General features: G+C 41.3%; 1 protein-coding gene across 3 annotated transcripts in view; it reads left to right on the top strand.

Annotated features, from left to right (window-relative positions):
- LEF1 (lymphoid enhancer binding factor 1) overlaps window positions 1-25051 on the top strand; it is a 117728-nt gene that overhangs the window by 68835 nt on the left and 23842 nt on the right. For 2 of the 3 annotated variants that reach the window (XM_007191005.2, XM_007191006.3), the window contains exons 4-7: window positions 9876-10008; window positions 15808-15898; window positions 19697-19819; window positions 20853-21015. In XM_007191005.2, the coding sequence (XP_007191067.2) occupies window positions 9876-10008; window positions 15808-15898; window positions 19697-19819; window positions 20853-21015 (510 nt within the window). Of the gene's footprint in view, window positions 1-9875; window positions 10009-15807; window positions 15899-17526; window positions 17611-19696; window positions 19820-20852; window positions 21016-25051 lie in introns of all 3 variants that reach the window. The other variant, XM_007191003.2, reaches the window with a different exon arrangement.

The following is a 25051-nucleotide window of genomic DNA, read 5'->3' as shown; positions in this document are numbered from 1 at the left end:
TGACATTGGGCAGAACTTAACCTTTCTGAGCCTCAGTTTGTTTCCTTATTTGAAAATGAGGAAATAAATTTGATCACAAGTGTGTAAGTATCATTCGTAGTTCCTAGAATATAGTAAATATTCCATGAATGTCCCTTCTCTTGTCTTTCTCACTCAAGCATCCAGGTTTTAACCTACAACTTTGATTTACTTCCCTTCTACCATGTTTATTTCATATAGCATTTAGTGCATTATTAGTGATTAATAAATGGTAAGACAACTATATGACTCTTTAGGGTCAGGTAAGCTTCAGGTTAGATAGACCCTTGTAATAAGAGAGTTACACTTAAATATAAAATAATGATTTTTCTAAAAATTTTCTTAAAAGGCAGATAATTGGCCAAAATCTGATATGTTGGTTGTTAACGTTTTCTTCAAAATAAATCTATTTGGAGCCTCAACTCTGTTTAGTGATTGCCCTTTTCCGTTGTTTAAGCCATGACCCTGTAGTTACCTTGGAACTTTCCTTGTACGAGCTCTCCCTGATTTCCCTGACGTTGGGAGGAGGGGAGGAGAAGATGTCTGAATCCTCTCTTACCCCTTCCCCTCTGAGCCGTCACTGCCGTCAACTCTGATGCGTGTGAGTAACACGCTGTTGACGATGTAGTCCCTGGATTAAAAAGAGCGAAAAGGAGAGGAGGGAAACACAAAACTAAACCTCAGGACTTTATAGTGTAGCCAGAAGAACTATAACACCAGATAACAACGTTTGTAATGGTACTTCATTTTTATCTGCTGAAGATTAATTGGTGATAACATTTTGCAAACAGAGAAAAACTGAGAAAGTGAAGGGGGTGATCTGTGTCTTAACAGATGGCATCAGATCTTGCAGCATCCTGAACTGATCAGAGCTGACCCCCCCCCCCTTCTGCTGTCTTACTCTCACTGTTGGCTTTAGGAAAGACTGGTTATGGGGTAGGCCTGACATACCCCTGACATGGGGGGCCCTTGGAAAGCAGGTTTCTCCAGAGGTCATAGAAGAAGAAATCAGAGACTCAAAGCAAGAAACATTTGATGTTCAACGTAGGGGCTGCTTGTCAAGGAATGTGAGTGCCCCCCCCACCCCCGTGACAAGCAGCAGGGAAATGGGGATCACCACAAGGAAATGAATCCTACTAACAGCAAGAGTGAGCTGGCAGAGTCTCCAGACAGGAACTCAGCCCGGCCAACCCTTGTGATACCCTGAGCTAAGAAACAGGTCACACCATGCCAGGATCCTGCCCACCGAAACTGAGGGACAATACATTGTGATGTGTTTAAGGCCGCTGATAAATTTGCGATAATTTTTTAGGCAGCAATAGAAAATATGAGGATCAATCCCTGTTTTTAATTTAAGGGTAGGAATTCTTTCTTGAACAGAGCTGACTTCTTAGTGTTGAAAGCCTCATTCGGACCTTTAGTCACAAGAAATAGGCACTGATTGTCTCCACTTTACCGGGACCTATGCTAGACACTGGCGATAAGTTACCAAGACCTGATCTCTATCTAGGAAACAGATGCATAAACAAGTAGTAACAATGCAGTGTGGTAAATGCATGGCGTCATGTCCTGGGGCTGCAAGCATAGAGCCAGAGATGACTGGCGTACCTGAGGAAGCTGAAGAAGGCTTCTTAGCACCGAAGGGTGCAAATCCATATTCCCAGCTATTATGTGTCAAGAATTCCTTTGAAGAAAATAATTCAACTTGAATGAATGAACACAAGTCTCTGGGGTTCTATATAGAGTTAAAAGAGTTGAAGGAGTGTAAAAAAATTTTAATGTTATTTAAAAGGATGTGGTATATATTACTTTTGATTGTTTGCTTTTCAAATTTCTCTTGATTTACAGATTTATAATACTAGCAAATAGGAAGGAAAAAATGATAACTTAGTACATCATGAAAGCATTCTACCTTTGTAACCCATTAATCAATTTCTCTCTGAATTCAGCTTAACAAAAATAATACTTTTCACCTTATTGGCTTGGATCATCCACAGTCAACAACTATTTCTGTACCATTACTTTACTACAGGCAGCAGTTTTCAAAGGGCTCCCTGAGGTAGGGTGTCCACGAGGTCAAAACTACTGTCGTGATAACGGCAACACATTATTTGTCTTTTCCACTGTGTGTTGGCGTTTGCATCATTGGTCCAAGAGCAACAGTGTGTAAAACTATTGGTGCCTTGGCACCAAAAGGTACTAATAGTCACTGAATTCTGCACCACAACACCCTCCCAGGGGAGAAAAAATGCCAGTGTCACTTAGAATATCCTTGAGGAAGCAGTAGGAAATGCTTTAGTTTTGTTAAATCTTGACCCCTTGACTGCATAACTGACAGAAAAACTGTGGTTCTTTGGGCTTTGGTATTTGGCAGATACTTTCTCACAAATGAGTAAGGTGTCTCTCTCTTCAGTGAAAACGCTTGATAGCATTTGTTGCCAGTGATAAAATTGGAGCTTTCAAGCAAAAATTAGAATTTTAGAAAACTTGTTAACCACTACTGTAGACCTGATAACTTCCCAAATCCTTAAAGCTTTTCTGATGAGATGAGAGATGACATTAATGAATGTGATTTTTATATTGTGTCACAAAATATGTCAACTCAGTGAACACTATTTTCCAAATGACCCAATGCAAAATGATACAGGGGTGAATTCAAAGTGCAAGACAGAGCAATCAATTTTAATGTAAGAGTAGGAAAAATATATTGATAAGCCTTTTGATTCTACATTGCAGCAAGCCTTTAAACTACCACTTGTTGAGTTTTGGTTTAGTATCAAAGACGAAGATCCACAATTATCTGAAAAAATTATTAAAATAATCCTTCCCTTTTCAACAACGTATCTGTGTGAGGTCAGATTTTCTTCCTATATTTCAACCAAAATAACATATCAAATTGGAGATTTGAATGTGAAAGCAGATAGGAGAATCCAGTTGTCTTCCTATTAAACCAGTTGCAGAAGGGAGAGTTGGCGGGTAATTCTTCTGAAAGAAAGCACAGTTCTAAATTCTAAAATGTACTGTGTCTTAGAGATGGGTGATTTGAACTTTGGGGAGCAGAGTAATTCATTTATTGGCCCTCTTTTCCCTTTCCTCTTCCCTTTATCCATTCCACAAATATTTATTGAGCATATATTATATGCCAGGACTTGATAGATATTTTGCTTGCATTGTTCATTAATCCTCACCTTCATCCTGTGAGGTATTAGTCTACCCACTTAAGATATGGGAAAACCGAGATTCTGAAAAATTAAGTGAGTTACCTAAGCATAGCAGCTAACTGGTATTAGAATGTTTGAACGCTCTGCCTCCAGTTCCCATGTACTTGAATATTAAACTGTATTATTACTCATCTCATCCACTTGGCAACCAGAGGATGCCGGCACTGTTTGGTTTTGGTTCCTTGGGATACAAGCTGTGGACCTCAGAGTCTCCAACTTGGGTCCAAATCCTGTCTCTGCCGCTTAACATCCCTGTGTGATCTTGTATAAACTGCTTACCCTCTCAGAACCTTGGCTTTCTTCTCTGTGTAACGTAAACTGTAACACCTAACTTAGGGGTGACTTTAGGTTTAAATGAGGAAGCCTATAGAAATCATCACCTTATAGAGAAGTGGGAACACGGAGGGCGCTTCACACCTTTTCATTTTATCAGCAATTCCATCAGTCTGTTTGGAGTCCTGCTGGTGACATCAGTCTTTTCCAAGTGGCCCGTTGTCCTGTCCAGACCCTTCATTACAGTTGAGCCCAGGGCAGGCCATGCTCAGCTGGCAGGGTGGTTTGGAGCAGCGGTGGAGAGAGGAGCTGAGTAGTGGGCAGTGTGGGGCAGGACAGTCAGGGACACGGGTGCCCAGTTGTGCCAGCACAGGTTCTCTCTCCTCTGATTATTACTTAGCTGTGTCCAAAAGGACTCAGTCTTCTCATCTATAAATATAGAGATGATACCGCCCACCTCTGTGCATGAGTGCCAGCCAGAGATAATAAAGGCATGGCCATAATGACGGGCACTTACTGGGTGTCCAGTGCATATTAATTCCTTTCCCTACAACATGTTCCTTCCTCTCTTAGGGAAAATATTCCAGGTGTCCAGTAGAGACCATCCCTTTGCCTCCAGAGGCGGGCCCGTGGAATATTTGTCCTTTGCGAACCTTAGAGTTTTATCAGTTCCTGCTCAGGAAGTCTGCAAAGTCTGGGACCTCATCATTGTCTGAAAAAAGCTGCTGCATCACAGCCGGTAGTCAGCTTACATTTGACAGCCACGTCAGATCGGAGTCAGGTGTTTAGCTTTGGGGGATCTTAGGAAAGATTTCCAGTACCAAGTGTTACTTCTGAGTTGTAGTGAACGCAAGAATCACTGTATCCTTTTTGGGCAAATTAAATCTGCTCCTCTTTGTGGGAAGGCTTGAGAAGCTCAGAATCTCAGAAGAGGACGGGAAGGCACGATACGAAATTACACGGCTTCTACTTCACGAACACCAGACTTCTTAAGAGTTTTATAAAAAGTAAAATGCCACCATAACGATTTAGGCCAGGTGAAATTCCTCACCTCAGTAAGTTGGTGGAGTGTCAAAGTTCCCCTGGATTCGGTTATTACCAGGAGGACTATTGATAAAATGCACAGCCAATTGTAATGGAACTCAGGACCTTTATGCACAGCCAGATCCTGCACTGTGGGTTTAGTGGAGGTGTGGAGATGTGCACAGCGGGGACCAGCCAGCAGGCCAGCAGGTTTCCCCCCCGCCCAGGTTACTCCACTTACCAGCAGGCCCACGGCCTTAGCCAGGAGGGAGCTGAACCACTTTTTAGTCCTTCCCAGACCACATCCTCAGAGGCTGACGACACTCACGACAGCTCGAGTTATTGCCGGCGGTGAGTGGGTCGTTTCTGGGAATGCTGCTGTGGGGGTGACTCTCAGGGTCCCTAAGTGGCACCCACTTCGTGTCCACGGGAGGTGTGGGTTTTATTGGCCGTGACGCCGAAGAAGTCCTTACCTGCAGGGGCCAGCCTGGGTGGCAGCCAAGCTAGCTTCCTTGGCATGTTTTCCAGTCCTGGAGAGAAAGGTGGCAGTTGAGTCTCCAGCTCTGACCGCTTCTACTAAGGTGCCTCTTTGTCGGATGTGATTCCTGTGCGGGGGACAGAGACCACACGGGCATTTCATGGATGTCACATACTGTCAGCTACGGTCCAGGTGGTCAACTCAGTGTCCAAGATTTTATGAGCTGGGCTCTTCAGGGAGGCCGCATGGTCTACTGGTAATGAACGTGGCCTCTAGAGCCAGACTTCCTGCATTTGAACCTGGCTTTGCCACTCACTAGCTCTGGGTCCTCAGGAAAGTTACTTACCGTCCCTGTGTCTCAGCCTCCCCCATCTGGAAAAGGAGGATAATGATAGTGTCTGCCTCAAAGATACTCATGAAGTGCTTAGTACATAGGAAGTACTTGGCTACGTGTTAGTTACTGTAATCATTATGCGCTTCGTGGGTCGGGTGGCCTGATGGCGGTTTTTCCCGTTTGGGAAAAGATTGCGGGATTCCTCCTGAATGGCCACTTACGGGTGCTGGGCGTAGGCAGGAGAGCTGTGTTCTCGAGTCCACCCTTGATATTTTCTACCCCTTTTCCAGTACCTGCTCTTTCCATCTTTTTCCTTTGCTCACCTGACTGATCACCTGCCTGAGCTGTATAGCTGGAATCAGAAGGTGAAGGTCTGTGGCCTGGCTCAGCCACTTGCTGCCGTATGAGCGTAAACAAGTTGCTGAACCTCTCTCTGAGCAGGCGTGGAGAATTTGGGACGACTTAAGGCTGCCAGGTATCTTGTAAAGGTGGAGGAATCGTGCATGCTGCTCTCCTGAGATGATCAAGGAAAGGACACATGCTGGGAGTACATGTTGGCTCTCCTCTGGAAGCTAAGACTTACCTGACTGTCCCTGTGAGTGAAAAAGGATCGAAGTGGTTTTTGCCCTTCCTCCCTCCCTTACAGGGAGCTGTGTGCTGGGAAAAGCACCAGAGGGGGAGTCAGGAGACTGGGGTCCCATTAGGTACAGTACTAGGCGCACAGTTCCCAGCACAGAGGAGGAGCCGAAAAGATGGTATTTCTCTACTGCTTGGTTCCACTCTCTTAAGTGCCCCTGGGGTCTCCATTCCCATTTTCCTCACAGTGGCCCTGCGTTACCGGAGTTGTGTAGTGAGCAAGGCTGTCTTACTGCAGGTGTTGACAGTAGTCATGGCTTGATCACCCATTTCCTGGTGACCTCTGTTTTTCAGCTTCCTGTCTTAGAAAATGAGGATCTTGGACTAAATGAACTTTCGGTTTCTTACAGCTTTAATGTGATACGAAGGCATATGATTAGATATACACTGTCTCTTCTATCACCTGGTTCCTCTTCTTCATAGCACTTGATGTCGTCTTTTCAGATTTTGCTTGGGGTTTTTGTTTTGTTTTTTACAGATTTATTTATTTATTTTTGTCTCCAATACCCGCATCCCCATTTCCAGGCCCCTAGAAAGGAAGCTGCGTGAGAACAGGGACCTTGTCTGTATTGGCCATCTGCACTAGAATAGTGCTTGGCACATTTTAGGTGCTTAGTGAATATACACATGTGCCCACATATATACCTGTAACTAGGCATTAGAATATAGTTACATAAGTTTGTCTATAGAAGCTAAGTAGTCGATTAGTTATTTCTCTCCTCACACACTCCCCTCCCCAATATACAGCACATTGTTATTTGGAGATTAGAAGACTAGAATTAAGAATGGTTATATTGGGAGTTTGGGACTGACATGCACACACTGCTGTATTTAAAAGAGAGAACCAACAAGGACCTACTGTAGAGCACAGGGAACTCTGCTCAATATTTTGTAACAACCTAAATGGGAAAAGAATCTGAAAAAGAATAGATACATGTATATGTATAACTGAATCACTTTGCTGTACACCTGAGACTAACACAACATTGTTAATCAACTGTGCTCCAATATAAAATAAAAAGTTCAAAAAAAGAAAAAACCCTAAGGTGGGCGATAAAAAAGAATGGTTATATTGTCTGACTTAAAACTTACACAAAGTCGCAGTGCCTGGCTTCTCGCCTTGTGTGTGCGTGTAGCACCAGAGGGCAGCAGCTCCTGATGTCAGAGGAAGCCCACCGTTTAGGGCTGAGGATGCTTGACTGTGAGGGCGATGTGTCAAGCATCTGTGGTGTCGGTTGGACCCTTTTGTATACGTAGCAGAGGTGATCAGCTGGAGGCAAGATACAAACCCTGGAAGTGGGCTCGCTCATATTATTGAGATTTCATATTGCTTTTATTATTTGGCCACAAAAATAGACATAATCCTTGTTGGCTTTAACACACCTACTAGTACTGCTTCCGCTATCCATCTTGCAAAATATAAGACAAGGCCAGAGCTTAAATGAAAATCCTCAGCTTCTTATCTCCTTCCCACAGGAAAGCAAATCTGTCTTGAAAACCGTAAAATTAAGAGGAGAGCAAGGATAGCATAATTTAACAAAAAATTCATGGCACTGGATTCGGAGCTATATGACTGGAGGGTTAGGTCAGACATTAAGAAGATGCTGCCTGCTAATGCAGGTTCCTTAAGGTGGTGCTCTGGAAATGAGAAAGGCATGCAAAATAAATATATATATTTTTTTCCCAGAAGATTTCTGCAATGCTTTTTAACTACCCCAAGAAAATATCTAAGTAGATTGTTTGGCAATTATACTTCTTATGAAACTTCTGAAAAATGAAACTCAAAGCAGTTATCCTAAACTATAGTTGAAATATATTCATTTTAGCATTTGGGTGTTGCGATTTTTGCTGTATTTAAAAGGGTTTATAATGATAATATTCTCACACCCACCCACCCCCCATTCCTCTAGCATTCTCAATATTTAAGAAGCATTCATTTAGCATTCTAAGTATTTAAGAAGCTCATTCTGTGTATTTGACAAACTGCATCATTAACCCTTGAAAAGCATTGAAAGATTTTTTTTTAACCTTGTACACATTTATATGCATAGATAGATGTCTGTGCAGAAGTGTAGGGAGAAAAGGCGTGTGGCTTTGATAATGGTGCTCTATTTAATAAATGCCAAGGGCTATATGAGCTACGCAAGTTCTGCCATTAGAGGGAAGCCGATAATTATAAAATAGGGGAAAGTCTAGTATGGATATTACGTCATTGTCTAAAAAAGTGTGATCTTTTTTTTTCCCCTTGCTTTTTTTTTTTCATAAGTTTCTTTTGGGTGCAGGTTGTAATGATAGGGTGTAGAGAATTACTGTTACTAACTGTAAAGAGAATTAAGTGTTACTAGTATGATTATTCCTAATTTTCCTGAGGGGATGGTTTTTCCTGTTGGAGCCACGGACTGTTTATACCTAATTTGTAAAAAACCGTGAGATAATCAGTGCACCGCATAGGTGCACCCACCATACACGAGTGTGTTGTGTTATGGGCCCTCAGCCGTTCACATATGTCCCTACATTTTAAGCAGTTTACACTGTGCAGTTTTCAGGCACTTAAATTTTTTTAATACAGATATTTGTTTCCGGAGAAAGTGATTTCGTGTGCATTTTAGTCTGTAGTACAGTAACAGTCACTATTTCAAACTGGCTGTGGTGAAGGCATGTCTGAACTAGTGAATGAGAGAATATTTACAATTCATTATAGTCTATTCCTCTTAAATTCACAAGTTACTTATTACTGTAGTGTTTCTAAACAGAGATCTTCCTGAGACTGCTTTAATTAGGAGATGAATTTAAACTCAGAAACGTATTTTGCATGTACATAATTGTGTTGGGTTTACTCTCTTGGGGGGGTTGGGTAGAGTTTCTTTTAAAACAATCCCTTGATTAGGTTAAGCTGCCTGAATCTTGTTTATATTACTGATTTGCTTTGTAAGCACTTTCTTGGGGGTGGGGCGGGGGGGGCGGGGTCAACTTTAGCCAAACGAAAGAATTCCAGATTTCAAATTGATGAAGTCCAGATAAATAACCTGAACCTCTAAAACGTGTTATTGTTATACAGTTTTAGAATTCCAAATTAAATAATAAAGTTTACTTTTAAACAAATATAAGACATATAAAATATGTTAAAATATAAATGTTAACAACTTAGAGTGTTCTGACAAGCCATATTTCACATTATGCAGTTAAACTCAAGATTGAGAATTCGCTCTTATCAATTAAGACTTCTAGAAACTAAAGAACCTGAAGATGAACTGAGCAGCTCTAAAGTATAATGAATGATGGTCATGTTTGATTGACAAAACTATAAAACTATATGGTATAATGTGGTTCTTAAAGATGTACAACTCTAGAATTATGAATTTTATAAACTAAGGTGATATCAGTACAGCAGATTTATATATACTGGGTTGTTTAAAAAGTTGCCCTTCAAGTTGACAATATTTATTCATTTATGTATTCTTTGAACAATATTTATTGAGTGCCTTTTTTATGCCAAACATATATAATGAATAAAGAGTTTATAGGACATTCACAACTTTTGCTCCAGTAGCTCTTTGTTGACTTTAACCTGAGGAGATAATCCAAAAGGGGAGTGTAAATATGTATGTTTAGAACTTATGTCATATGGAATAATAGTGACCGACCTAAATCTCCAGAGGGGCCTTGGTTAAATAACTGATTGTTTCTTGGTGGGATATTCATGTACTTGAGTATGAACATGAGAAAATCCTGCAGATCTAAGCGAGCAGAGCAGATGATTCAGCTGTCCAGGTCTGGAGATGATTCTCGGGTTGTGCTGGTGCCCAGTGACTGCTATTGTGTGACTTCTGCGGCGAGAGGAGACGGGAGCTGGGCGTCCATATTAACGGCTGTCCTTGTGGTTACTTTGCAGTCAAATAAAGTGCCCGTGGTGCAGCCATCCCACGCCGTCCATCCTCTCACCCCCCTCATCACTTACAGCGACGAGCACTTTTCTCCAGGATCACACCCGTCACACCTCCCATCGGATGTCAGCTCCAAACAAGGTGAGAGCCCTGCCTCCCTCCCCAGGCCGCTTTGGATAAGCGAGGAGTCTCATCTCATCAGTCTGAGTGACCTCACAAGTGCCTCCGCCCATGTCACTGGGTGGGTCGTAATACATTTGTAGGAGACGAGGGGAACTTATTTGATAGCAATTTTTTTGATAAGCATACAAGAATTTGTTGTTGGCTTCTTTTCAGGATTAAGAAAAAAAAACAGAACAAAAATATTGAAGGGTCATTTCAAAGTGACAGCTCTGATGATCTACGATCACAGTGTAAACCAATATGTTGTGAAAATACATTACGAATTCAGTCCTCAGTGCCCCCTGCCATATTTGTTTATGTTAGCATGTACTAGGTGTTGATGATAGTGTTTAAAAAAAAAAAAAAAGGTAGAAAAGGGACAAAGTAGGAGATTTTTTTTCCTCAAATGTTACCTTTTTGAGCCTTTTGTGATTTCTTTTGGTCTTTATATCCCTGCTGTGTTTTCTCCTCTCTCTGTTGTTTCCCAGCACCAATTTAGATATAAATATAATTAAAATACAAAACCATCTCTGTCTAAAGTCAAAGCAACGTGAGTCTTATTTTGCTTCTCTACGTTATTAGCAAGTTCTGCTTCTGTATCATTTACAGAGAAACACACATCATAAGCGGTCTGAAAAATCAAGACGCCTGTTTTCTAACCTGATGGGTGTGGGTGTGGGTTCGTTGTCGGACACAAAGCTCGGGTTTTCCAAGCCTTCCGGTCCTGTCAGCTTAGAGCAGACTTTGAGGGGGAGTTTGTTCACAGGATAGCCCTTGTTCTTTCCACGTACGTACATACTTGGACCTCAACAGGATCTTTAGACATTCAAAATAAAAGGTCCTGTAAAACCACATGAAGGCAGAGAATGTATATAGGGGTCAAATGTGCCGTCTCCAGCACTTCACCCGTTTGTCCAGCCCTATCTTTGATCGATAGTGAGCAATAAAATATAGTAAGTATGTAAAAAAAAAAAGAGTGGAGTTCAGAAGCTGGGTGTTTTTCCCACTGCTGTGAACACTTCTAGGTTAAATATGTATCATGTTCATTTCCCACCTTTATTAAAAAGACGACTGTTTGAGGACTTAGTTACTGTTGGACTTTGCTTGAGTGGAGCCCAGGTACCTTTACTTAGAGGAGGCAGAAGTCATCAAGGCCGATGTTTCTGGGTTTGTCTCTGTTTTATTCCTCATTTCCAGTCCTTCCTCTCCTCTACTTCCTGTTGTCAAGGACCTCCAAAGAATAAGAAACATCAGAGACAGGTCTGTGAATATGTAGTGAGAAAGGGAATTAAGACAGGCATCTTAGGAAGAAGGCTGAGTTTGAGAGGGAAGCTCAAGAATATGACCTTGGCCGTGGCCAAGGGGGACCATATGACCAATATGACCTTGGCCTCTGAGGACCATAAAGATGCGGATGACAGTTAAAGATAGATATAAAAGCCCCGAACAAGCTATTAGCAAAAATAATCCAACAGCATGTTTTATTTAGTTTTAAACCGTTTATTTACTTAACAATTACATAGTACTTACTATATCCCAGTCCCTGTTCTGAGCACTTTGAAACGGACTTGTTTAAAAGAATAACATTATACAAATTTTTAAAGGAGTAACACGTGATGGTTCAGAAGTTGTTCTTTCAGGAATTCTAGGAGAGTTCAATTTTTTGTTTTGTTTTGGTTTTTTAAAATATTTATTTATTTATTTATTTTGGCTGTGCCGGGCTTTAGTTGTGGGATGCGTGCAGGATCTAGTTCCCCGACCAGGGATGGAACCTGGGCCCCCTGCATTGGCAGCGCGGAGTCTTACCCACTGGACTACCAGGGAAGTCCCTAGGAGAGTTCAGTTTTTTGAAACAGACAATTTTATGACTAGCTACCAATTACAATTACACTTTCTCTTCTGTTTCCATATTTACGGCTACCCTACCTTGTTTTACCTTGCTAATTGTAATTTATATCATTACTCCTCAAACTTTTTTTTTTTTTTTAAAACAAACGTTTTAGAACTAGAGAAGGGACTAGTGGGCATGAACAGAAATTGTCTGCTTGCAGTTTCTTTGAAGTATTTTGTCCTAAAAATTTGTGTGATTTTTGCATTCTACTCCATACACTGTTTACATTTGTTTTAATATAAAAATCCTGTTTTTAATTACTTTTTTTGTCCTGGACTTCATGTACCTCATCACCATGTAGTTAGGGGGATATAAAACCTTGGTTTAAAAAGAACTAATTTTTTAAAAAGTACTAATTTACATGATTTTGAGTTTATATCATTATACTTAGGTACACTGATCACCAAAAAATAAGTATAAGGGAAAAAAAAGTCTAAGGCTTACTGGATCTCTTGCATTTACTCTCTTCTCTCCTTCTGCCTGCCTTTTGGTTATATCACATACAGCTGGTTATAACATGGTGATACTGAGTTGCTGATTTCAAAGTTCCTTGGGAAGCTGGCTAGCTTTATCCCCCCCAAATCCAAAAAAAACCAAAATAAGAATATTGTGTTCATACTCTAACCCTAGATGGAATTATCCGATAAATATAAACTGCTTGTCAGCAGAACCCATTCTCATTTGTAGGAAAATAACTTTAGGTTAATTTCCTATTAGGAAGCATATTAGGTTTTACGTTTCCCTCAGTATGTGTTTCGGGATGGGGTGCGGGGTGCAGGTGTGTAGGTGTAGTTAGTTGTAGGAAAAGCAAGGGAAGCTGATACCCATCATTTTGTTCCACTCACTGTGTCTGATAAAAATGTGAAAAGGAAAGAGCTTTTAAGAAATACTGGGTTTGTGTACCTGTTTATATGTTTGTATCCTTATAAATAACAACAAACACTCAACATAGCGCTTATACTATATACCAAGCACTTCTCAGTATTATATACGAATGCATTTATTCCTGACTGCAACACTTATTTCATTTTCATTCTGATTTTACAGAATAATAATTAAATAACTTCCTCAAGGACATATAGCTAGTGAGTGGCAGAATCACTGTATCCATACAGTCTGACACCAGAATCATTTTAGCTGTATTTATAAAAGTTATTTATAAAAGTTAAAAAATTTTTAAGGATATACTGCATGGAGCCTCCAGAATATAGTTAAGTGTTCAGTAAATACTCATTAAATGAATGATGTGAAATGTGTCTTCAGTAGCACAGGAGTTGGTAGAGAGGCACACTCTTCTAGGAATCTTTGGAAACGGGATCTTAAAACAACAGTAAGCTATTTAGAAAACACAGATCCACTTTCTTCTACTCATGTAATGACCTAAGCCACGTCATGTATGTACGTGCAAAACGGTTAGAGTACTGACCCAGCATGGGGAATGGGTCCATTTATTTCACCTGTTCATTTGTTTAGTCGCTCAGAAGTATATTCAGAGCCTTCTCCGGAGACAGCTATGGTTTGATACACAGATGGGGAAAACATGGTCTCTTTTTTCCAAGCAGTGTATAAGGCTCAGGCAGGAAATCATTCGTACAACCTCACTATAAAACAAAGTGAAGAATATCTTAAGTACCATGTTAAAAGTACAAATGAAATGTTGTAAATTCAAAGAAGAAAGATTTCTCAGAGCAATAAAAGTTAGAGACTATTCCATGAGAGAGAGGTATCTGAAATATGAGTAGAATTTTAATAGAAAGAGTCAAATTAAATACTCAGCATAGGAACTAGCATGTAGCAGGTGCTAAGTAAATGGTGGTTCCCTCCTTTCTTCTTAAGCAGTCAAATCAAATCCAGCTAGTTTGTATTTTTTGTTCTGTCCAATTACTCCCACACGGAATCACTAATGCAGCCTCCTCAGTGTACTCAGAGCATGGACTAGAGTGGAGAGCAAGGTTTCAAGCTTGTCTGCTTAGAGACATGTGATTGGAAGCAGGCTACTTCTCTGCATCCCAGAGATAAGATCCCAGGACACATCGCATTTTTTAGGTACCTGAACAGTCACTTCACCTCTCCAACAAAGGGATTAAAGTAGACAATTCAGACAATTCCATCTCTAATTATGATCTTCAAGTTCAAATTTCCACAAAGTTTTCCATTTTCTTCCGAGTTGGCCTGGCTTTTCTTTTCAAAACTGAGCAGCCCCCCTGCAGAACCTGAGGTTTGGAGAGGTAGCAGAGTGTCGGGGTGAGGGAGGCAGCGAGTTGGAGAAACTTCCCTGTGACTCTGATACGTCAAGGATCATCACTGTAGGCACCTCTGCTGCCCCTACCTCCCCAGACCCAAGAAAAAAATCCCAGAGTATAAAATTCGGGGTCTACTGTGACCAAAAGAAGCAGTATTTCTAGCTTTAAAAAAAAGGGAGATTTGATGGTAACTCTGCTAAGGTGAACTTCCAGCTTCCAAAAAGCAGCTGCCAGTGGCCCTGCTTCAGTGGGAGAGAGTGGATCCGCAGAATGCCCTAGGTCCCATTGTATGCAATGCTTTTGGTGAGTTCATGATATAAAGGAATTAAAAGAATACTCATTAAATTTGAAAGTGATAAGAGATCAAAAAAGGAGATTTTAGACTATCCTTTTAAAAACAGTAAAACCTCAGATGATCTCCTGGAAACTCTCTGTTAAGAGAAAGATTAAAGACCTTTCTCTGAGAGTTGAGAAATAGTTTGTCCTAACTTCAAAGTCAAATTAACATCCACTTTGAAGGCAACACTTCTTAAGCCATTCCCATATGCTCAAGGCCTTCAGTATCTTTTAAGAGCCAAATGAAATTCATAAACATTTTGAATAGTAAAAAAAAGCAGCATACTTAAAGAGCATCTTCTGTATACTCACCTAATTTGCATACTGGCCAATATAATTACAGCCACTGAATGCATATTCTGGGTGTTAAACCTGGGAATGTGTGTTTGCACTTGGTAATGGCCTTTTCAAAGCCAGATTAGCTATGTAAAGAAACTCATGTGGTTTTTTTCTGTTCAGAAGCACTTTCCCCCAAATCTAAATCTTAAGTTTTTATTTTGCATTTTTATGTGTGCGTCTTAGTCCTTCTTTTCTGTACCCAAGGTAAGATATAAACAAAGAGGTGTCATCTGGGACTAGGATTAGGTACAATCTTCAGGTGGTTTTCACAGTTACAGGGCAGTGTGCTCCAGGGAGTGTGAGCTCAAGAAACAATTTGGTGGCACTCTCATTTTCTGTGGAATACAACTAATCCAGAACAGCTTGACCTTGGAGCCCAGAGGACTCCACTTGATGAAGAGCTTAGTTGGAGCTGAAGTGGCAGAGACCAAATGAATCATATCAAGTACGACCATTATGGGGCTGAAGATGATTTCTAATTAATCTTTTATCCTCTGAGGTATCACATTTCCCAAATCTATGTGTCCATAAGGGAGCCAGTGAAAATCTGAAAGTAGCAATTTACCTAATCCTTGAACACCATGGCAGGCCTTCTACTTAGGAAGGGCTGTCATTTTCCATCCTACACAAAAACAATTGTCTACCATTTTCCTGACCAAAGTGATATTATAATGAGGGCAAACTAAATAATTTTAAAGTCTTATTTTGATGCCTGTTTTACTAGCAGCATATTTACTCACTCTTTCAGGAGCTCCTCAAGATGTACTACCTTAATGCCTGTTTTCTCAGATGCTGAAATCTTGAGAAAAGCTAACAAACTGACTTCTGTTAAATGGATCTGAAAAATAAATATTGTTTCATTCTAGAACTTAAGTATTAATGACATCATGCATTTTCTTGCCTATTTCTCTTAAAGTTGAATGTTCTATGAATCTGAAAACTCTACCTCTCTGTTGTTCTTTTTAATAGGCATGTCCAGACATCCTCCAGCTCCCGAGATCCCTACCTTTTATCCCCTGTCTCCGGGTGGTGTTGGACAGATTACCCCACCTCTTGGCTGGTAAGATCCTTCCTGCAACATTTAGCCAGGCATTTGAACACGTATTCTTCTACTTCCCATTCATGGAAATTAGCTTTATGAATGATAACACTTGAGTTGAAGAAACTTCACATCAACAAGCAAGGGGCTAACTTTATTTCATTTCAATTTAAAAGATTAAAAAACATACAGACTTTGAAATGGATTGAATTCGTTTGCTAATATGTGTAGAAAATGGCTGTGTAGCATTTGCTTTGAAGCTTATAGTTTTATGGATTCAATTTGTGGCTTTGGGCATTTGCTATGCCTGTACAAAGTGTTTAGTGTGGATTTTTCTTTTCTAGTTCTTTATGAACAACTTATATTTTTGAAACATAACCTTAGATATATTGAATATCGATCTTTGCTTATAAATGGGCAAGTGAGATAAATGACAAATAACTAGGGAGAAATGCAAGTGCAAAAGCATCTTTTGAATTTTAATAAAATAAGCACCAGTTTGAGTTCAGAGGCGTGAAAAACTGATGTTTGGACTTCTTTTATCAGAATCCAAATGCTCTCTATTTTGTTATTTCTGAAAAATCCGTAACATTCCTTTCAAATTTTTTTAATTGTAAAGGTAAAGGAAAAGAAATGTATTTAGGGAAGAAAGAATCACTACATATAATGTAGCCTATTTTTATCATTTTATTGTTAGTGTGCAGCTTTCCCTGCTCCCACTTCCATTCCTCTCCTCTCCCCACTGCTCACTCCATGGACAGAGTGCTGCAACTTCAGCAAATATTTTCTCTCCTCTCTTTATCTGGCTCTCTGTCCCCACAGCTCCCATGTCAAGGCCCCGGTTTCCCTACCTTGATATCCTTATATTATCTCTTCTTCATAAGGAGGGCTCATCCTGCCATGGAAATTCCAGCTTTCTCTCTTCTCTTTGCATTAAATCTCTCAGTCAATAACTCTGTCTGAATTTAATTGATTATGCAGATACTTTCAAACCTACATCAATTATTCTCTCTGAACTCAGCTACTCAGGGGCAATAATCCTGGGCCGAGTTGCATCAGTGGCATCTGGAAATAAAGATTGTGTAAATGAAAAGTGTGAGATGTAGGAAAAGCAGAGGGAGAGATGGAATTCTCAGAGCAGAGAGAAAAATAACTCCAATGAATCGATCTTTTATTTCTTCCCTATAGCATGGATATATAAGTGGGGAGGAAGTGCAGTGTTTTTAAAAATTTGTTCATTTTTATATAAATATAAACTTTTATTTCCTTCTTTCTTCTCTTCCCTGAAATCCTCAAAGATTCTGATAAAGAATCCACTAACCTAAAAGGAGTATTTCACCATTCTCAGGTTCTGTTATATTCAGTAAGCATTGTTTACCTGCCTGCTTTGTTCAAAGCATTCGTGGGGATGGGAGAGGGGAAGGGATAGACGACAGGCCATTCACGGACTGCGGTGGGAGATTTCCTTCAAGGCAGACGATGCTTTGGTTGGGTGGAGGGTGAGGAAGGGAAGGAGCCGGGTGACTGAAGCAGTGCCCTGGTAACACTCCCCCAAAATGCTGGTTGAGTTCCTCCCCTCGTCAAACTCTTACTGCTGGTTGGTAAGTCATGTTTTGTCATTGATGGGTTCCTTTCTTCTGTGACCTCAGGCAAGGTCAGCCTGTATATCCCGTCACGGGAGGCTTCAGGCAACCCTACCCATCCTCCCTGTCAGTCGACACTTCCATGTCCAGGTAGGTGGAGGTGGAACCGGGCGCTCCAGGACAGGCTGCTCTTCCTGCGCTTGCAGCTCGCGCGCCTCTGCTTGCCTCTCGGTCCCGGCCGGGCGGGTGCGCGGCTCGGCCCGCGTCTGTCTGCGCAGGGTGCCTGCCTCCCACACTAGGCGTCCCGGAGGGCCCTCCCCCAGCAGCGCCAGCCGCGCCCACCAGGGGGATGGACTCGGCCGCCCCGGGAACCCGTGTCTCCCGAAGACCTCGCTGCCCACCGCCTGTGGGACGGAAAACGTCCCCAGAGGGGACATGATCAGAAGAGCTTGTTCGATTCAAAATATGATGGGGATGGGGGTGGGGTCGGGGGGGAGAATAAAGACTGGTTTGATCTGAGTTTTCTAATTTGCTTTCTATGAGGAAAGTTGTATCAGTTTCACGTGCCAGTGTTTGAAAACGCCCAGATAGTCTAGAGCCTTCGGGACCAAGGCCGTCGGAAGAGAAGGGACGGTGCTCACAGGCTGTCAGGCCGTACGGGGCTGCGTGTCCTAGTGTGTGAATCAGGCCCCGTGTGGACACGTTGGTGCAAGCGAAGCTCTGTGAGGTCTGCTATGCCACACCGCTCTGTGTAATGCTTTTGCCTCTGGAAAGGATGGCTTCTATGCCCTGTGCTTGATGTACACACACATTTGTGGTGTATCATCTGCGTGTTCAATGTGGCTTTTTCAAGGGAGCTAGCATTAACATGCTAGAAGTCGAACTGTTGGGTTAGTAACTGGTTGTGAATCTTTACTTTTTTACGTCGGTATGAAATTCGCAGTTTTCTGTGGCGAATTTCAGCTTTTTAAGAAACGTTATTTTTTCAGTAGATTGTAAATCTAGCTGATTGGGAGAGGATGAAATTAATATCCTTCCCCCAAACTATATCTGTACACTTTTTTTTTTAACATTGTAAGAATTGTGTGATGACAGGATTTTCTCAGGGGCAAATAACCAGCATCATGCATTTTTGCAAATGGTACATTTAGCAGAGCATTATGATTTGATCAAGTATTTGTATTTTTCCCATGCCTCCTTAATTTTTAAAAATTTGTTTCTGAAATATTACATATCCAAGCAGAGTCCCTTCTTTCCTTCCCAGAAGAAGGAATTAACTGTACAGGCGGTGATGAAAAGACCTGAGAAAGTTGTTTTTGTTGAATTAAATTGTTGACTTTAAAAGAGCTTGAAAAAAAAAATTTCTAAAGCATATCCAAATTTATCCAAAGAGCTTGTTGAAAGTACTGGCTTTATTTGTTTTATTTTTCTTGCATGGCAGTTTCCCTCCTTTGTGTTGGATGGTAGTGGATATTTTAAGATTTGTTTAATGCTCTACTAGTATACTCTGGGAGAAAGCCTTTATTTTAGCATACGTAGTTTTTACCTTGAAGCAGAACTGTATCCTTCCCTTTAATTAAATCCTTCCCCTTAATTTTGTTATCAGTTTTCCATTAGGCCAGATCTCTCAAACACTACTTTCTTTATGTGTAGAAAATTATTTGGGGTGATGTTGATGGTGACCTTATTAAATTGGGGACTGAACAAATCTTCCTGTCCCCTGTCTTCTCAATTGTTCTCTCCTAGTATTAGGAAAAAAGCCAACAGGAGAAGAAGACTCTTAATGTGAAGGTTTGCTTAGGAATGTAGACAGAGAGTTTAAAATGTGATGTCTTTAGATTTTTAAATCATTTAAAAAGCTAAATCTTAATATAGTGTTATATTTCCAGTAATTGTTCTTGAAATTCTTCTCTGAAAACTGCTTTGCAAGAAAAGTGACTCACTTTTTTTTTTTTTTTTTAATCCTGTGGCCTAGAGCCTTCCCAGGAGAAATGCCCGAGTCTACCATTTAGCTTGAAAAAAAATCTGTTAGGTGGCACGTAATTATAAATATCTTCCACCTGAATACAGAAAGGAAAGAAATTAATCATCAGCCTGCTCTAACTTATAGTTAATACTTCTGCGTATGAAGGTGTGTTTTCACTCTCAGCCGATAGCAGTTAGTGGGTTGTTTGGAAATTCTGTCTAGCTTTTGCTACAGCAGTACATTTTGTTTTCTTGTCTTTCCTTCTTTTAGGTTTTCTCATCATATGATTCCCGGTCCTCCTGGTCCCCACACAACTGGCATCCCACATCCAGCTATCGTAACGCCTCAGGTCAAACAGGAACACCCGCACACTGACAGCGACCTAATGCACGTGTAAGTGTGCCTGTGTCTTCACCCGCGAGTGCCTTACGGTGCTAAGGACTTAAACCACACAATTTCTTCTCCTTCGCTGTTGTTGAATCTGCCCCCTCTCTGTTATTACGGAAGTCAGTGTAGCTCCGCCTCAAAAGCTCTGTCCCCAAGGACACTGAGCAGCTTGATTCTCACTGCTCTGATTTTGGGTCTGAGATTGAAAAGGAGCACAGACCTCAAAAGATCAAGGGAAACTCACCAAAGGGGGAGTGATCTTCAGAGCATAGCGACTGAATCACTTGAGCTGTATAGCCATTTACTACGAGGCTTTAATTGGGTTCCAATTCTTGAGCACAGGAGTTAAGTAGATTGGAGGGTTCAGTGCCTTTCCTTCTGGAAAGGCAGTCACCCTGCATCGAGGCTTCAAGAGCACAGAATTCAAGGGAAAGGCAAACCAAGCCCAGGATTTCCTGTCGGGCCAGGGTTATCCCAGGCTGTCACAGCAGGGCTAAATTGTCCGAAGAGATTAGTAATTGAGTTTCTTAACCTAGGGTTTGTACTGGGATGGGAGGATGGATGGGGTGGCAGGGAGCACGTGATCATCCATAAAACCCCTGCAAATACAGGCAAAACCAGCGTGCGTGTGTTTGGGGGAGCGAGTCTAAGGTTTCATTAGCTTCTCAGAGGGGCCGTTGACCCACAAAAGTCGAGACCCTCAGTTCTGGAGGAGGACTGACCACCCGCACTGTATGTTCAGCTTTTCCTGAGGCGACCAAGGAGCATCTAAAAGTTTAGATGGAGCATCTTCACGAGCCCGTTTCCATGTTGTGTTAAACCCTTCTATAGCTGTGGGTAAACTTCCTCAAACCAAAGGATCCTTATCCGCAAGGAGTTGATGAGGTGCTCTTCTAAGTTGCTGGTGTTCTGGGGGCTTATAGAGAGCCCAGGGCGTGGTCCCAGCCTGAGCTGGGCTTGTGATACAAGCAGATGCTTTGCTTCTCTCCTGCCACCTCTTCCTTATTCGGCTAACCTCTTCCCCACCGCCACCTTTTAGGAAGCCTCAGCATGAACAGAGAAAGGAGCAGGAGCCGAAAAGACCTCACATTAAGAAGCCTCTGAATGCTTTCATGTTATACATGAAAGAAATGAGAGCGAATGTCGTAGCTGAGTGCACTCTAAAGGAAAGCGCAGCTATCAACCAGATTCTAGGCAGAAGGGTAAGTAGTGGGATGGTATGTAAATGTTTATGGTAACCATGGAACTTCTTCATTAACATCTGCCCAAATGCACTTACATATCAGGTAGTCATAGAATCATTGTATAGTCACCAGCCATTTGGGGAGTAGAGAGCACGACAGCCTTTAGGAGGAGTAAGTGATATAATGCCTTGTAGGCAGCTTAGGTTGTACCTGGCACATAGAAAACTTCCTGAAAATGATAACTATTTTTCCTATTATCATTCTTTAAACGAATATATCTTGAGTGTCTTTTAGGTACCAGGCACTGTGGTAGGCATTAGATAATTATTGCTGAATAAAATAGATGTAGTCCTTGCCCTCGTAGAGCTTGAAGTTTTGTGACAGGATACAGATATTAGACAAATAATTACCCAGTATATATATAATTAAAATTGTGATAAATATTGTGAGTATGAAGAGCAAGGATCTGAGAAAGGACCACAGGGGGGCTGGGGAAGGGCCCAGTAAGAACGTAGTTGAGGCCTGAGAGCTGCGTGGGGTTAGCCATGTGATGAACGGGGTGAGGTGAAGCAGTGTGTGTGTGCATGCGTGCGTGTGCGTGTGTGTGTGCACGCACACTGTGAAGCAGGAAACCACTTAACCCACCCCGGGGGCTACAGAAAGGCCTGTGGGACCAGCCACGCTTCTGGGTGAACCCTGGCAAGCACATGTGGCCGGCTGCTCCTTGCAAGATGTAAGCAGATCGTTCCACCTTGAAGCTTTAAATAGAAGAATTGGTACAGGCCTGAGAAGTCTTCTTTCTAGAAAATTGCTCTCTGATTCTTAACGTGTACATGGGCCAGGTTTCTCGACTGCCCCTCTTTTTGTTGTTGTTGCTTCTTTCACCTATGCTAAGATATTTTTCTGAGCACCTGTCATGTACCAGGAACTGGACTGACAGCTAGGACAGACACTCTTAGATTTCTTTGTCCAGCCACCACCCCAGAGGCTAGTCAAGTCCTTCCCAGTACTTTTCTCAGGATTGAAATGGGTTTAGTTGGGTATCTGACGGGTGGTGGAGAACATTTGAATTTTTCTAATTCAAATTGCATTTTTCTGTAATTACATTGTAATTTTAGAAATGCTTCATCTTAACTTGTTGATGCTCTTCGTATATGTGTTTGGCTGCGTTGGGTCTTCGTTGCTGCGTGCGGGCTTTCTCTAGTTGCGGTGAGCGGGGGCTACTCTTCGTTGCGGTGCGCGGGCTTCTCATTGCAGTGGCTTCTCTTGTTGCGGAGCACGGGCTCTAGGCGCGCGGGCTTCAGTAGTTGTGGCACGAGGGCTCAGTAGTTGTGGCTCGTGGGCTCTAGAGCGCAGGCTCTTTAGCTGTGGTGCACGGTGCTTAGTTGCTCCGTGGCATGTGGGATCTTCCCGGATCTGGGATCAAACCCGTGTCTCCTGCGTTGGCAGGTGGATTCTTGACCACTGAGCCACGAGGGAAGTCCCGGTAGCTTCTTAAAATATGACCCTGTGTATTTGTTTTTGCAACCTCTCAAGAAATTCATGATTTGCAAATGAACATTCAGGAGAAGGAGGGTCTTGACAACCTTTGTGAGACCTAGAGATCATGTTTTAGCTGTTGTTGATAATTTTTGTCATGTTTGTTACAAACCTAATACATTTCAGCATTCATAACAGAAAACATTCAGGAGATTTCCAGTCCATGTGAGGAGGCAGCTGGAGGAAAGCAGGCATTCTTGTATTATCGATTCCTGTTGGAGAGCATAAAAATGCAGCAATTTCCAATCTGCAAGACACCAGGGTTTCAGGGGTGGGATGCAGTGGTAGATTATAGCTCTTTTGGTGCCCTGTGTACAGTACTCTATCTCCCTGTGGATTCTTAAACACTTAATAACAATAATTACAATGATTTCCAAAGCCAGATCATAGCAGATGAGTGATTCCCATCATTTTTTGAAGAACTCCGCCTTGAAAGCTTAAAGGCTGATGACCATTTTCCCTGACCCTTTAAAAGAAGAAATCAGAGGAAAAGAAGGGTTCTTATTTCAGCTTGTGTAAAACTCTTAGATTTTTTGTTTGTTTGTTTGTTTGTTTGTTTTTTGAGTTAAAGGTCCATGGTCCTCCAGTGGGAATTATTTTCCTGCTCTAGAGAGTTAAGAATATATGAATGTATGCTTCCTATTTTTAATGCACATTTCCAACAGTTGCTACTTTCTCAGCTCCCTTAACAATCCCCAGATCAGAGCATGTGTCCTAAAGGATGGTTCTCATTTAAGGTCTCTCTCTGTTTTTAATTTGGACACCTGTTTCTATTTATAGGTCTCTGAGATCTTTGATTAAGATCAGGTTTTCTGTCCTTTCATAACTCCGCCTCTGGCAGGGTAGTCCTTGCTAGTTCTTTAAAGTTCCCAGCTTTAAAATCATGAAGTTTTACATTGGGATAATTAGAATTCTTAATAGTGGGCCTGAAATTCATCCTAGAACATTTGATCTTTTGATTTTTATTCACTTCTACTGTATTTCTAGCATAGAAATGTTCATTCATATGAATGAATCAAAGTTTTCTACTTCGTATTCTGAATAATAATAACACAGATATTACTTTAAAATAAGCTTTTCGTTTTCAGACCTTCCAGGCTACTAAAGGAAGCCCATTTACTGCATATTCATTGTCAGAATGTCTCTTCAAATTAAATGGGTATTTTCCCAAAAACTTGGTGAATCTTTCAGTAAGCAGAAGAGATGGAAAAGCATTTTTAGTCAGTTGTGTTTCAGAAATTCCTGTAAAGAAAGATCATCTTTCTAGTCTGCATCAGACTTTATTCTTGTTTTCAGTGCAAAACTTTAATACATAGTTTTACCTACTGTTTTACTCTGGTAAATGATGTTTCATTTGTGAGTAAAGTTTGTGAATTAGAAATAACATCAAGGAACTAAAAGCAATTGAAAGTAAGCAAGTAAACAGTTTAGTATGTGGTCTGCTTTTTTTCTCCTTGAATTTTGCTGTTTTGTTAGCTGGGGTCTTGTCAACATAAGTTTCCTACTGTAACTGAAAAATTCGTGCTTGTTTATTAACTGGTTGTTTTGGGTAGAAGACTCAACCTCCATACGTATTTGGGAGACAAGTTCTATTTATAATGCCAGATTTTCTCAGCAAGTTATAAAGCTGCCATAAATTACATAAAATTATACTTTAAATTACTTAAGCTTTTTTATACTATAAAAATATATTTACAGGTAATTATATTTATAAAAAAGATATCTTTATACTGACATACTGCAGTAGGATTGGAGAGATTATTTATCAAATGAATAAACAGATTTACAAAGTAAGACTTCTATCCTTATCTTTTTTCCTTAGTGTCTTTTTTTTTGTTCCTTTTTGATAACGCTTTGCCTCTTGCTGATCATGTTAGCACCAGAACTGTCTAAACACTAATGATCAGTCTTTTTTTTTTTTTAATTTATTTATTCATTTATTTATTTATGGCTGTGTTGGGTCTTCGTTTCTGTGCGAGGGCTTTCTCTAGTTGCGGCAAGCGGGGGCCACTCTTCATCGCTGTGCGCGGGCCTCTCACTATCGCGGCCTCTCTTGTTGCGGAGCACAGGCTCCAGACGCGCAGGCTCAGTAATTGTGGCTCACGGGCCCAGTTGCTCCACGGCATGTGGGATCTTCCCGGACCAGGGCTCGAACCCGTGTCCCCTGCATTGGCAGGCAGATTCTCAACCACTGCGCCACCAGGGAAGCCCATGATCAGTCTTTTTTAAAAAAAGTGTAGGCTGATCTTTTCCACTGTGCCCAGTTCGGCTTTTTCTCCCTGTGAAGGTCTCTAGGTTAGTACCTCAGGTTTAGAAAAGCTGTCAGTTGACAGAGGCAGTGTGACTTTTCCTGCCTGAACTTCCACTGCTCCCCAGACGTGCCTTCCTAGGCTGCACTTGACTAATTGTGATTACTCTGCTAGTACAAAGAATTGTGTCTCAGGTAACTTTTTCCAGGTGTTTGGGGTTTTTTTTGTTTTTTTTGTTTTTCCTGCCACCTCCCCATCTCCTCTCC

Source organism: Balaenoptera acutorostrata, chromosome 5 (genome assembly GCF_949987535.1).
Source record: "Balaenoptera acutorostrata chromosome 5, mBalAcu1.1, whole genome shotgun sequence".
Classification (NCBI taxonomy): domain Eukaryota; kingdom Metazoa; phylum Chordata; class Mammalia; order Artiodactyla; family Balaenopteridae; genus Balaenoptera; species Balaenoptera acutorostrata.
The sequence above is the reverse complement of the archived record's forward strand: the minus strand, read 5'-3'. Positions and strand labels throughout refer to the sequence as shown.